This window comes from Pongo abelii, chromosome 2 (assembly GCF_028885655.2).
Source record: "Pongo abelii isolate AG06213 chromosome 2, NHGRI_mPonAbe1-v2.0_pri, whole genome shotgun sequence".
Lineage (NCBI taxonomy): Eukaryota > Metazoa > Chordata > Mammalia > Primates > Hominidae > Pongo > Pongo abelii.
The window spans coordinates 161490192-161505914 of record NC_085928.1 but is presented as its reverse complement, the minus strand read 5'-3'; the positions used below and the strand labels follow the sequence as shown (position 1 = coordinate 161505914).

Sequence of the window (15723 nt, the reverse complement as noted above, 5' to 3'; positions counted from 1 at the left end):
AAAAATAGAATTATAAGTATGCACACACAAACAGACACTGAGGATGGTGAGTATATTAGTCTGTTTTCATGCTGCTGATAAAGACATACCCGAGACTGGGAAGCAAAAGGGGTTTAATGGACTTAACAGTTCCACATGGCGGGGGAGGCCTCACAATCATGGTGGAAGGCAAGGAGGAGCAAGTTATGTCTTGCATGGATAGCAGCAGGCAAAGAGAGAGAGAGCTTGTGCAGGGAAACTCTCATTTTTAAAACCATTAGTTCTTGTGAGACTTATTCACTATCATGAAAACAGCATGGGAAAGAGTCACCCCCATGATTCAATTACCTCCCACTGGGTTCCTCCCATGACACATGGGAATTATGGGAGTTACAGTTCAAGATGAGATTTGGGTGGGGACACAGTCAAACCATATCAGTGAGTACAAAGATAGAAAAAGCTTTAGTCCCTGATAATGGTGTGGACCTTCTGTACCATCTGAAGACGGCCTGTAGTTGGGCTTCTTTATAATGAGAATACACTACATAGTTCATAGTTAATACAGGTAATTCTGCCCAGCCTTAAAGATATTCCATTTTATTTATTTTTCTCCCTGCAATATTGGGATGGGCTTTTCAGAGATTAAAATTTTCTCTGATTTTTCTATCATTGGTCAGTGACTTCCACATCTGTAGTCTTTGGCTGTTAGGTCAGTGTTCATCCCAAATATTTCTTCTGTCTTTACTAAACTTCAGTTTCTCTACCTTTCCTCAAATAAAAAGCAGCTAATTCCCCAAAGTACCACAGTGATTTTTTTTTTTTAGCATTGGTTAGTTTAACACTTGGTACCTAAATTCTAAAAGTGTTTCATAAAGAAATTTACAGTGGTAATAAATTGATATTTCACTGAGGCAACTGCTTTTGAAAAGAGTTGGCACTTAATTCATATCTGTGATTAGGAATGTTTCACGTTGTAAATGAACATTGAATAAAATCTTGACATTACTCAGACAGGCAATATTTGCTCACATTTATTCTCCTGCATTGTAAGTAGTAGCCAACTCACAAAAATAAAGTATACAAGAATGTAATATTTTTAAAAATAAGTAACAGTGTAAGAAGGAAAATCTCAGAAAAAGCAGATAGACAATGTAGAAAATTGAAATGAAATCCCACAGTAAGAAAAAAAAACAGAAAAGTGACTATTTAAGAATTATGCTACATGTGGAACTTAACTAGACCATTCTAAGAAAGACCAATTTCTAATGCAAATTTTCTGAGGTTTTGAGATTTACTTTATTTTTAAAATATGTTATAGCTACATGTTTTACTATAGATTTTCCTTTAACCACTCAATATACTGATTTATAAGTCTGTGACTAATTTTAAGTCCCAGGTACGAAAATGCTCCATGGAATCCATCCTCAACATGGTTATGAGTCACCTGAACTCCAGCGTTGCGAAGTCGGGTGACATACATGAGTCCATCATCTCTTAAGAGATCATATTGACAGGTGATGACATAGGTCAGGGGTAAACCATGTAATTTGTTGTCATCAGCCAACAAAGGGGCTGCCCTCACATCTAGGAACCCTGGATATTTTTTAGCCAGCTCAGAACTGCCATAATTTGGATTGTTATAAACATGTCCTTTTATAAACCTCTCAGGGAGCAGGGAACTCCAATTAACAAATTTGAAGAGATGACTTGATTCCACAGGCACATGTTGTCTGGAAAGCATGGCTTTTTCAAGTGATCTATCAGTGGTAAAATATTCACTCCAGAATCTGACCATGAGTGATTTGGATAGAAATAGAAAATTTGAATTTTCTTGATATGATGGTAAATCTACATCAAGAGGCTGAAGGGCAGGATAAATTAAAGACTGGATCTTGAGTTTGATCTTGACATCTGGGTCATCAAGGAGCTGAGAAACAAGATGATTTGCACAAATCATTTTCATTTAAAACAATAAAATATCCCTAATAAGATTATCTATCTGTCTATCTTGTTCTTATCTATTCATGATCTCAAAAGGACTTAAGTAATAAATGAAACATACCATCACAACAAACTTTCTAACATTCAGAATGGGTTTCTAGAACTAGATGTTCATCAATATTTTCAACTTAAGGAAAATCATCTGTCATATATGCTTTATGGATAATGCAAAAAATCTAAGTGATCATTAGAAAGTTAATCTCCTGTTCTTTCTGCTAGGAATGATAACCAGAAGAATTGCATAAATATTATCTTTTGTTCATGTAAGAGTTTATTAAAATAGGCCTGGTATGGTGGCTCATTCCTGTAATCCCAGAACTTTGGAAGGCTGAAGTGTGGATTGCTTGAGGTCAGGAGTTTGAGACCAGCTGGCTAACATGGCAAAAACCTGTCTCGACCGAAAATACAAAAATTATCCAGGTATGGTAGCACACACCTGTCATTGAAGCTACGCAGTCGGCTGAGACACAAGAATTGCTTGAACTCGTGAGGTGGAGGTTGCAGTGAGCTGAGAAAACACCACTGCACTCCAGCCTGGGAGACAGAGTGAGACACTGTCTCAAAAAAGAATTTTATTAAAATATACCAGTATATCAATAAGCTTTACCATGAAGAAGAAGGATCACTTAATAGAGGTTTCTGACATGGCTTTGATGCTAAAGCGACATGTTACTTTAGGAGATTTGGGCAAGCCTTCTGTGTGAAATGGTCTATTAACATCATCTTTTATATCAAGTCTGTTGTGCTAATATTTGTAATAATCAGTGGTCTGTAAAGAGGGATATACCAATACCAGGTAGGAAAAAAGGAGACTTATAAGAATGAAATATTACAAAATATGTTTTAAATTGTGAAAACATATAGGTTAAAAAATAATTTTATGTTTTCAAAGTATATAATATACTATAAAAGATGTATAGAACTTCTCCATAAAAGTACAGATATTATTAGATGTAACCTCAAATATTTTGCAAATTGTGGTATTTATCCACATTTTAACTATAATTATCAAAATAGACCATTGTGGAGCCTATTTGTAAAGATTGTTACAAGTTGCCAGGTATTTTTATATAAATTTATTCATATGACCCTCAAACAACTCTTTAAAGTTGAAAAAGTTCATTTTTCTTACAGGTGAGGAAATGAATGTTTATTTAGAGAGACTAAGCCAATATCAAATCTAGAAATTACTGCATCTCCAAGTTTCCTGATGTCCAGTCTAATGCTTTTGCTGCTACATTATGAAATCCATAATAATGATTAGAAATCTACCTGTGAAGTTTCAAATACTTGTTCTATATTGTGGTTGAAACAAAGTGCAACTATAATTCTTTACTTTTGAGAATATTGTCCAACAGATTCTAGCAGTCAAAATGCTTTTAGTGTGAAAAATTATAAATAAATATAATTAACAAACAACAGCAATGTTTTAAAATGGCTTTAGAACACTCATTTGTAACTAAAGTCAACTAATAAAATCTAACCTTCTACATATGTTCTACATAACTTCCACATAATCCCAGAGTGCTGGGATTGCAGTTCTGAGCTACCAGATGCAGCCTATAATTTTAAATGAACGATTTATCCAAAGAATTAACATTAGAGAGAAGGTCTTAGGTAGCTTCTTCTCCTGACTGCTACTCCATGGGAAAATACATGTGTAAACAATAGATGTTTAAACAATCAATAGCAGTGTTTCTCCTTCATCATAAAAACAAAATCTAATCTACATACAATCTGGGGCAAAAATGCCATTTATTATTATTATTATGATTATTATATTGCCATTATTAAATGACAGATAAAAAGATCTGATTTTACATCTACATACAAAAATCTTTTGAATTCTTCATATTTCTTTGTAAGTAGCATGGGAATCTTTGAATGTGTTGATAATTTTCTTAAAATAGGATGATTATTATGGTAATAAAGGAATACGCCATTGAAGATTATATGAATTCATCTGAACCTCTAATAGGGTAATAGGGTCATTAGTCTCACAATTATCTGATCTCATTCACCTACTTAGTATAATATTTTACTGACACATATTATTTTATTTTTTATGCTTTTAAGAGACAGGGCCTTACTCTGTCACCCAGGCTGGAGTACAGTGGCACGATTACAGCTTACTATAACCTTGAACTCCTGGGCTTAAGAGATCTTTCTGCCTCAGCCTCCTCAGCCTCCCAGGTAGCTAGGACTACAAAGTCACACTATTATGCCAGGCGAATTTTTCTTTTTTTTTTTTTTCTTTCTTTTTTTTTTTTTTTTTTGTGGAGACAGGGTCTCACTGTGTTTCCCAGGCTGCTATCAAACTCCTAGTCTGAAGTGATCCTTTTGCCTTGGCCTCCCAGAGCACTGGGATTGCAGTTCTGAGCTACCACATGCAGGCTATAATTTTAAATGAATGATTTATCCAAAGAATTAACATTCCCTTAAGAAAGAAAAAAATCTATGACAGAAGCAGAGGTTGACATTATAATGTTTTAGTCATTTCTTGTCAATATTCTCTTTAATAGTTTCAAAAAATTAATATCTCCTATTTGCATTTATATTTTAATACATGCATTAAATATGTTTATAAGTAGACTATTTTTAAAAACCATAGAAATTATTGACATACCTGTTGAGTCACTGCTGCAGCTAAATTCCCTCCTGCACTATCTCCAGAAATACCGATTCTCTCAGGGTTCACACCATATTTTGCAAGAACTTTTTTACGTAAGAACCACCTTAAGGCACTGTACACATCTTCAAATTGAATTGGGAAATGATACTTAGGTGCTAATCTGTAGCTGTAGAGAGAAAACATAATTTACACATTTTTTGTTTGTTTTTATTAGACCGTAATATATTATTGGTGCAAAAGTAATGGCAAAACCGCAATAACTTTTGCACCAACCTAATACATGCTGGAAGTGCACATAAGTATATAATTTCTTTAATTTTCAAACTAAACGCAGCCATATAACCGGCACTCAGATCATGAAATATAACATTGCCAGCATCCCAGAAACCTTTTGTTTACTCTCTTAATTCCTGAAGTATCCACTAATTTGATGTAACAGCATAAATTAATTTTGCCTAGTTTTGGCCTTTAAATAAATAAAATCATATAGCATATACTCCTGTGTATCTGGTTTCAGTTGTTCAACATTATGTTTTTGAGCCTCATTCACATTGCTTCTATCTTCCTGTATAGTACTGTATTGTTTGAATATACCACAAATCATTTACCCATTAACATGTTGATGGGCTAAGTGAAATAAGCCAGTCATGGAAGAACAAATACTGTATGTTTCCACTTATATAAGGTATCTAAAATAGTCAAATTCATGGAATCAGAGTGAAAAGATGGTCGCAAGGGCTGTGGGGAGGAGGAAATGGGGAGTTACTGATCAGCTGGCATAAAGTTTCAGTCAAACAAGTTGAATAAGCGCTACAGATCTGCTGTACAACATTGTACCTATAGTCAAAAATAACACAAATTTAAAAATTCATTAAGAGGGTAGATCACATATTAAATGTTCTTATAAATAATCAAACAAACAATAAATACTAAATAAATATTTTTCCAAGTAAAAAAATGTCATGGGGATTTAGGTTGCTTGCAGTCTTGGGCACAAACAGTGCTGCTATGAATATTCTAGTACATGTTTTTTTGGTGACCATATGGCTGTATTCCTGTTGATATATACCTGTGCTACTGATAGTAACAGAGGTACGCATATATGCTTAGCTTTACTTAATAATGTCAAAGAGTTTTGCTAAGTAGTCTACCAAGTTATTCTCAAACCAGAACTAATGGAAGTGCTGTTGATTCAAAACCTTATCAACACGTGGTATTTTATGTCTTTCTCATTTTACCTATAATCTCGAGTATATAAAGGTATCTTGTAATAGTCTCAATTTGTATTTTCCTGATGTATACAGTACATTTTCATATATTGTTTGATGATTTGGATATCCTTTTCTGTAAATTGTCTTTCTAAGTCTTTCCCCTATACTTCTATTAATTGGTAGGTGTTTTTATATTTTGGATTTGAAAAAGTATATATGTATTTAAAAATTTTTATAGTATACATATGTCTATACCCACATATATATACACACACACAAACTTTAAGACTTCTATTAATGTCTTTCAATGAACATAATTTCTTAATTTTTTTTTTTTTTTTTTTTTTTAGTCAGAGTCTAGCTCTGTCGCCCAGGCTGGAGTCCAGTGGCACGATCTTCTCTCACTGCAACCTCCAACTCCTGGGTTCAAGCAATTCTCCTACCTCAGCCTCCCAAGTAGCTTGGATTACAGGTGCCCACCACCACACCCGGCTAATTTTTGTATTTTTAGTAGAGATGGAGTTTCACTATGTTGGCCAGGCTGGTCTTGAACTCCTGATCTTGTGATCCACCTGCCTCGGTCTCCCAAAGTGCTGGAATTACAGGCTTGAGCCACTGCACCCGGCCTGAATTTTTAATATAACCATTTTACTGAGATATTCATAACCTATAAAACTAACATATTAAAAGTATGCCCTTAATTTTTAATATAACCATTTTGCTGAGATATTCATAACCCATGAAATTAACACATTATAAGTATGCAATTCAATGATTTTCAATATATTCAGAGTTGTGCAACCATTGCCACAATCAGTTTTGGAAAATTTTCCTCATGCCAAAAGCAAATCCTGTACCCATTAGTAGTCACTTCTAATTTCTCCCCATCCTCCAAACCCAATCATAGGCAACCATTAATCTACATTCTGTCTCTATTCAATTGCCCTATTTTGGACATTTTATATAAATGGAATCACAAAACTTGCCATTTATGACTGGCTTGTTTCATCTAGCATAATATTTTCAAGATTTGTCCATACTGTAGCAGTCCTTTTATTAATAAATGAATAATTAACTGGTAAATGGATGAATAAAATGTGGTATATTTACACAACTGAATATCTGTATAGATATGCCACATTTTATTTAAATATTCAATTGAATTTTAAATATTCAATTGTATAGATATACCAGATTTTATTCATTCATTTATCAGTTAATGAACACTGGGTTGCTTCCACTTTTAAGGTTTATGAATAATGCTTCTACAAACATACAAGTTTTTATATGGGCATGTTTTCATTTCTCTTGTGTATACACCTAGAAATGGAAATGCTGGGTCAATATGGTAACTCTGACCTTTTAAGGAGCTGCCAAAGTGTTTATTCCCACCAGCAGTATAGAGGATTCTGATTTTTCCATGTCCCCACTAACACTTGTTATTATCTTTTTAAATATATGTATTATACCCATCCTAGTGGGTGTGAAGTGGTATTTCATTGTGGTTTTGATTTGCATTTCTCTAATGACTAATGATATTGAGCATCTTTTCATGTGCTTATTGGTCATTTTAATTTAAATATAACCAAAATTATCTATCTTTTAATATTGGAGTTCTTCATCTTTAATATAAATAAAATGAGAATATTTGAAGGCAAGGCATGTATTTGTATAAATATTTTAAAGTATATTTTATCTTTTAAGTACATGAAAGGTGCTCATTGGCCATTTTAATTTAAATATAACCAAAATTATCTATCTTTGAATACTGGAGTTCTTCATCTTTAATATAAATAAAATGAGAATATTTGCAGGCAAGGCATGTATTTGCATAAATATTTTAAAGTATATTTTATCTTTCATGTACTTGTGATTTATTAGTCATGTCAATGAATCAAACACAGGTGTAGGTCGTATACTGTAATTTGACTTGCCATGTTTAAGAAAATTCTCTTTGAGTATAAAGTTGGAATGCAAAATAGCATAAGCCTGGATTTTCTAACTGCATTTTACAAAATATTATTCTAGCCACTACATTTATGAGTGACCACATACAACCAAATATTGATCATGTCCCAACTTTATAATAATGATTTAACTTGACAAATGGTGATGAGTATGTTATTTTTTAACTGTTCATTTACTTTCTGAAACTTCAATTTAAATATATACTGCTCTGGCATGGGTCTACCCAACAATCCACCCCTAATTTTACTGTCGCTAAGTGCTCTTTCCATAAGTGGATTATTTATCTAGCATAATTTTATATGAACTCATCTATTTTGTTTAATTTGATAATACATTTTTTGATATACTTAGTGCAGTGTATAACACTTGTTGAGCCTAAACTATAGGCTATATTTTAAATATTTAAAATTATATAGCCTGTATTTTAGGCTCACCAAGTGCTATACACTGGACTCCGTTTCAAGGATGTTATCATTTACTCTTCACAATAACCATCTGAGATGGAAATTATTTATGATGCACTTTTATGGATGATCCTGTGACTCCAGGGCACTCATTTTTAAAGACTGTGAATTAAGGGTTGAAAGGAAATACCGTCCAGGTAATTATATCCATAAATGATACAGTTTGAATTTATGTGAAAAAGATTTTTACTTTTTGCTGTTTCTTTTTGCCTAAATAACACATGTACACACATATACAGATTTTTTTTTCTCAACTCTAATCAGGTTAGGCCTAGCACTAACTTGCAATTGCCTACTTAGTGTCATCTGAGAAACATTTATTTTTGGCATAATCATGCATCGGCTGAGAAAGCTGAGAGAATTGGTTGAGCGCGGTGGCTCACGCCTGTAATCCCAGCACTTTGGGAGGCCAAGGAGGGCAGATCACCTGAGGTCAGGAGTTTAAGACACGCCTGACCAACATGGTGAAACCCCATCTCTACCGAAAATAAAAAAATTAGCCGGGTGTGGTGATTCGCACCTGTAATCCCAGCTACTCGGGATGCTGAAGTATGAGAATCACTTGAACCTGGGAGGAGGAGGTTGCAGGGAGCCGAGATCCTGCCACTGCACTCCAGCCTAGGTGACAGGGTGAGACTCCGTCACAAAAAAAAAAAAAGAAAGCTGAGAAAATCTTGGCATGTCAGACATCTGGCCAGAAAACCAAACAGCACAGCTCTTACTTGGTTGATATGACAACAGCATCAAGTCTGTCTGCTGTCCATCTTGACAGCAAGTCATAATCACTTAGAGCTGAAATAAAAGGATAAAAGCAACATATTAGTAAAATAGACAAATGAAGACAAGGCTGTTTCCTTCACAAAAATCCTGCTGCACTTCTTTCACATTCTGGCAGTTCTATTTTACCTTAAAATACGAGAGACAAATTTAACACTGTATTTATAAGAAGCCATCCATCCACGACTCAGTGGAATTCAAGTTTCCCAGTGAACCTCCTAATGCTCTTCCTCCCTTTTATCTTTTGTCCTGCACATTTTGCCATTGATCGTTCTGTGTCAGACTCATTCTCTAGATTAACCCAGCTGTGTATACTGGAAGGAGGTATTGATTTGGCTCTGTTTTAGTTGATGGGTATACAAAGATAAAAAGACAAGTTGCTAACTTGAGCAATACGTTGTCAGATATGTGAGCCAAGGAGTTATAGACAGAATTGTAGCAACATAGAAGGATCACCTAAGTCTGCATGGGACACTAGAAAAGGCACCTGAATATAAGTGGAATAGATCTAGGTCCCCTTAAACAAACACTGGAACTTACTGCTCGCATCTGTACTACTACTTTAAGAATGTATCTAGCTGAGGCCTGTCTTTGCCTCTTTTCTCTTGTCTAAGAGGAAGACGTAATGCTCTTTTTTTTCCATTTCCAACCTTCCTATCTATATCCAATTATTTTACTAGTGCTCTAAATCTTCTTCCCTTTCATTTCCTCTGGGATGTTTATCTGTCAGTCAACACTCCCAGCCCATTACTTGGCTAACATATTTCTACTTATTGCCTTCATTTATTTCAGTCTACCAACTTGTTTATATTTCTCCTGCACAAAAATAAAAGACAAATGCTCTTACTTAACTCTCATTTCAATCTATAATTTTCTTGCTTATTTATTTCACAACTAAGTCCTTTTAAGGCCAGCAATTATTCTAACCATTTTATTTTCTTTCCTCTCACTTTTTGCTTGCTGTAATGTGTTTCTCTGTGAATATCCCATCATGTCAGCAAGTCTCTCCTCAACAATATTAACATAAAAAGTTCAACATCCAAGAGACATACTTCCATCCTGCTTACTTGACATCTCTACACCATCCAGGACTTTTATTATTTCCTCTTTCTTGAGGTTCTCACCTTCTTTGGCTTTCTTTTCATTTTCTGACATTTTTGACCACCTCAGTGCTTTGCTGTCTGCTTATTCCTTCACTCAACAATTTTGTTTGCATTCCCCAGAAATCTGTCCTCACCCTCCCAGTCATCCTGTCAGAAATGAGGCACTCATTCAGATCTCTCTCTTTTTTTAATTTTCTGTCATTTTCTCCTCTAACTTCCCACATCAATGGACAAATTTGCTTAATTTCAAGCCTGTAACATTTTCTTTTCAGGACTAATTTATTCTTCCTCTCTAGAGTTCAGAGTTCTTAACTTAGTAGGCCCAGTCCAATCTTGACTCCTTCATTGAATCTATACTATATTCATTGGAGGTAAACAGATGAATATCAAGAGCCCTAGGACTCAGGTGGGTTAGGTGATTTTCTCACACAATTGGGACTTTTATCCCAGTGTTTCCACTTCTAAATGTTTTTCTCTTTCTGCTGTAATTCTGTACATCAAGAAATATACAACCTTCACACCCAATCTTGATTACTCTTGCCAAATAAACTAAGTTTAGCCTAAAGCTGCCTCTTTCCATATTTTAAAGGTTTCTTGATACACAGTGAGTTGTAACTTAGTTGGATGTGTAACTCTTGTCCCAATCACTGAGTTTCAGCCAAAGGTAACCAACTTGTGGAACCAGTTTCAAATAACACAAACGCTGAGCTGTAACCAGTCCGCCTATTTCTGTGCCTCACTTCTGTTTTCTGAATGTCACTTTCCTTTTTCTACCCATAACTCTTCTTCGACCATGAGGCAGTGCTGGTGACTCTCTGAACCTATTCTGGTTCGGGAGGGTGCCTGATCCGCAAGTAGTTCCTTGCTCAATTATACTCTGTTAAATTTAACTTGTCTAAGGTTTTTCTTCTAACATTCTGGCCTATTATTTCCTACATTTATCACTTTAAAACACACTGTATTATTTGCTTATTTATCAGTTGATTAAAGATTGTCTCCATTAGAATGTAAGCTCCAAGAACACAGGAAGACAGGAATTTTTTCTTTTTTTTTTTTTTTTGAGGCAGAGTCTTGCTCTGTTGCCCAGGCTGGAGTGCAACGGTGCAATCTTGGCTCACTGCGACCTCCACCTCCTGGGTTCAAGCGATTATCCTGCCTCAGCCTCCCAAGTAGCTGGGATAATGTGTGCCCGCCACCACACCCGGCTAATTTTTGTGTTTTTTTAGTAGACATGGGGTTTCACCATGTTGGCCAGGCTGGTCTCAAACTCCTGACCTCAAGTGATCCACCCGCCTTGGCATCCCAAAGTGCTGGGATTACAGACGTGAGGAAATTTTGTCTATTCAAAAATATATTCAAAGATATAAAAATATTACCAGGCATATAGTAAATATGAGTAAATGGATGAAAATATTAAATGGTTCTGTAATATCAAGTGGAGAATGATAGAAATAACAAGGCTTTCTTAGAGTAATTGTGATAAATAGAAAAAAAAAGTTTCTTCTCACCTCTACCTGGGTTGATGAGGAAATGCATATGTGGAAAAGAGTGATATAAAGCTTCAAGGAAAAGTAAAACTTTGCCAGCAGAACAAAGCACGAGAAGATAAAAGAGGCAGTAATGTCCATGCCGAAGGGCATGTGTACCCACTGAAGACTTAGTAAAATGTTTGCGAATTACCTCAGTGACAGAGATTTTTCAAAGCATTCACTTACCAGCACTTCCCACGCACCAGCCTCCACCATGGATGTAAAACAACCCCCTTCTTAGTGCTTCAGACTTTCTCTTTGGCACATATACCCGAACAAGAATGTTGTTGAATTTTGTCTCAGTGACAGTGACATTTTCATCTGAGGTTGGTGGGACTTCATAAAAGCTCCCGACAACCTTAAAGGAATCCATAATATGGTGAAGTCCCAGCAGCTCCACAAATGTAGCCTAAAAATGAAATTCACAAACATCTTGAAATTCAAGTATCAAATGGCAAAGAGATCTATGGACTTACAGATAGACATTAACCCTTAATAAACTCAAATGGAATGAACTAAATTTTCATGCATGAATCCTGTTTGGTCCTTTTAAAAGAAACCAGAAATGCAAAGGTTATGCCTAGGGTGGTTCTTAAAAAAGAGGGAATATACTGTGAAAGAAATAAAAATATTTCATCCCAAAATATATCTCCTTGACATATTGCAAGGTGGCTTTTCAGAAGAGCTGGAAATACAAGAATAGCTGGAAAGCTTTTCTTTTGTGGAGGTGATTTGCATCTGTAGAGAAAATCTGCATTGATGCAGGCTTTCTCTGAGAGCCTTCATTTGTCCAGATCTAGGAAAAATCAACTGAGAATCTGACACCTTTAAAAGTCTGAGAGAAATTTTTACCATCTGTTCTCTCTGAGGGCTGCTACCTGTGAGGATCCATCTATATAACAAGACCACTTTTGCTACCTATGTCTTCTCTTCTCTCCTTCCCATAACCTGTCTTGCCACCATATCATTTTTTGGCCAAGCCACCATTCTTTCTGTAACCTCAAGATAATAATAAAAAAAAGTGTCAACCATCTGGCCATTTCTTTGAGATTTTATATTTTGTAAGTCTATTATGTATGCTAAAAATGTATATGCCTTTTTCTCCTATTAACCAGACCTGTCAGTTGACTTTCAGCAACCTTCAGAGGGCAAAGATGAAGTTTTATTTTGACCCCTGCTACTAATTTAGTTCCTATTTCACTAAAATGTGTCAGGCTGTCTACCAAGCTTTAGGGTTTCAGAGATGAACCAGACAAATGCTCTTCTCAAGAATCTCAGAGTTAAGTGTGAAAGACAAATAAATGGTTACAAAACAATGTAAATACTATTACAGAGCTCTGTACAAGGTACTTTGGGAGCAAACAGCAGGTGATTACAAAAAGCTACTTGGGAGTAGAAACTGGAAAAGCAATTTTGTCTGAGGCTTGAAATAAATACCTTTTCCTAAGTCTTTTGCTAACCAAATAAGAAAAGGAAAAACCCTGGCAGGTCGAGAAACTGGTCTAGTTTAGAAATAGGGAGGTGCAGTGAGGCGTGGCTATGGAGCTGGTTGCACATGGGAGCTGGGAGTCAGGGTTGGGAGGGAAGGCATGAGTGGGAGAAAAAGGGAGGGCAGCTTGCCTGCCTGCAGCCCATCCTTTCACTGTAGAATGAGTCAGTGTTCTGAGCACTCTATTGTAGTCATCTCAGTAATATTTACAACTTGCTTATATGGAAGGAAGATAACATTTTCTTATCCATGTCAGATATGAGGAAAGTGAGCCCAGGAAGGTTAAATATGTCATTCATGCCTACACAGCTAGTAAATGATATTTACTAGGATTCTCAATCCAGTAGTTTGATTCTTGATGTAATGTTCATAACATAATCCTTTAATAAAGGGTATGAACACTCAAAGATTGCCAGACATTTCAGAGAAGCCAGCAAAACTAATCAGGAAAAAAGGGACAAACCAGGAGCATAAACGATCACAAAAAAGCAAGCAAACAAACAAGCAGATAATTCAGGAATAAGAAAGGGCATTAAAACAACTTTTAAAAGGTATATCTACTGAGAGCTCTGAAAATACGTTACTTTCATAAATTGTGGACAGAATGTAAGTAAATGAATGAATGAATGAATTAAAAGGCTACCAGAGAAGAATATATATATAATTGCTTAAATAAATAAAAATTAATATAAAGACTCCAAGAAAAAAATCAAAGACCTCTCACATATTGTAGCACAGACAGCAAATATGAGGGAAAAATATGTGTCCCTTTCTTAAAGCTCTTTAATAGCTCTGCATCACAGAATTAAATCAAAACTTACTACCAGTGCCTACAAAGCACTGTATGATATGGCTTCTAACCTCTCCAAACTAATTGCAACAATTTCCCCATTAAACCCAAGTGTTTCATATGATTTCTTGGACTTGTCAATATTCTGTAGCTGGGGTGTTTGTACTTGTTGCTATCTCTGCTGGAAAACATTTTTCTTAGCACTTAGAATGGTTGGTTTCTTTTCATTCTTCTGGTCCCTAAGTAGCTGTTTCCTCTTCAGAATGGCTTTTTCTCACCATGCATACAGTAGCCCACTCTTGCCTTCTACCCAAATTACTCTCTTTTCTTCCATCTTACCTCCTTAAAGGTACTTCTCATGAACTAAAATCATCTATTCTTTAATTCTAATTTATTTTTTTCTCCACCACTAGAATGTCAACTGTGTGGGGACAGACTACTTGTTTGCCTAATAGGATTTGAGACAGTTGAATTGTTGAATAAATGCAAAATAAAAGATTAATCCAGGAGTTACAACATTCATCTGGTTTAAGTTCTGAAAAGAGATTTGTTTTAATGAAGATAATAAAATAACCAAAGAAGTAATAGTAAAATATCCTCAAGGATCCAGAGAGACCTACACCTTTTTAATTTGCCAGCATCCAAGCTGCCCAGTTGCCAGAACACCCAGGTCTCCCTCCCCCTCTCAGTTGTGCATATTGTGCCTCTCGTGGTTAACCCTAGGCATGTGCCAACCAGCCTGCCCATTGAATCTTTTCTTGAGAACTTATTTACGTGTCCTTAGTCTATATTCTGAATCCCAAAGATAAGTGCATAAAGATCTATAACTAACACAGTGCTGCATAATCAGATGATCTCTAATTTGAGTATAAAATTTAAGTAACAAACCATACCTAAGATAAGAATTTCAAAGGAGAGCCACTATCATGACATTAAAGCTACCTAAACCAAGTACTTTTTAGCAAAACCTATTCAAATGACTCCTTGCTTGCTCTTCTTGATATTTTTTTTAACATGATTTCAATACATAAGACAGAAAACGAACAACATTTCTAAGTAATACATTGTCAGAGGCCACAGCAGTTATTTTAAAAGATGAATAAGTCAATAAATCAAAAGAATAGAATCTTGAAAGACTTAATTCTCTGGGTCAAATGGTGGTGTATGCACATCTGAATTCATAAAATTCCAAACTTACCAAATTTTGTATAGTTTTCAGATGTGCGTTTATCCACATCATTCTCCACGGCTCCTCAACGTTATCTGGGAGAGGCGTATAAATATAATATGCTGTGAGGATCCCCACAATCAGAAGGTACAGCGATTTTCTTCCCATGGTGTACTTCCTGCTTCTTGGTCTCTAGACACACAGAAAGTAAACTTACACAATATGCCTGAATAGTGTACTTTAATAAGCAGTGTGCTTCAGCTCCACCCAAAAGCTTTGAAAATAGAGTTGCTCAGTTAGTTTAAGGGTTGGCATAATAAGGTCAAAATTTTATCTGTTATCCAGATACAGTCGTGTTAAGTGCAACTTCAAGGTTTAATGAGTAATAGGAAACTAGGGCAAAGTTTGTCAATGATCATACTGTTATCTGTATTCCAATAAACAGCATGTATTGAGTAATAACTCGGGAACAAATTCTTTAACTCTAACAAAATTATCCATAGAAAACACACAGAATTCAGAATCTTTGTTTTAAAATAGCTTATCATGGAAAAAACAAATTATATATATACATATATGTGTGTGTGTATATATATATATATATTTTTTTGA

General features: G+C 35.3%; 1 protein-coding gene across 1 annotated transcript; it reads right to left on the bottom strand.

The window, feature by feature from the left end:
* Window positions 1-992: 992 nt before the first annotated feature.
* On the bottom strand, window positions 993-15426 carry LOC103890280 (arylacetamide deacetylase). The gene is made up of 5 exons (XM_024244884.3): window positions 15142-15426; window positions 11851-12073; window positions 8978-9047; window positions 4607-4778; window positions 993-1906 (listed from the first exon to the last, which is right to left on the bottom strand). The coding sequence occupies exons 1-5, from the start codon at window positions 15277-15279 to the stop codon at window positions 1310-1312; spliced, it is 1200 nt and encodes a 399-aa protein (XP_024100652.1). The 5' UTR covers window positions 15280-15426; the 3' UTR covers window positions 993-1309.
* Between the last annotated feature and the right edge of the window lie 297 nt (window positions 15427-15723).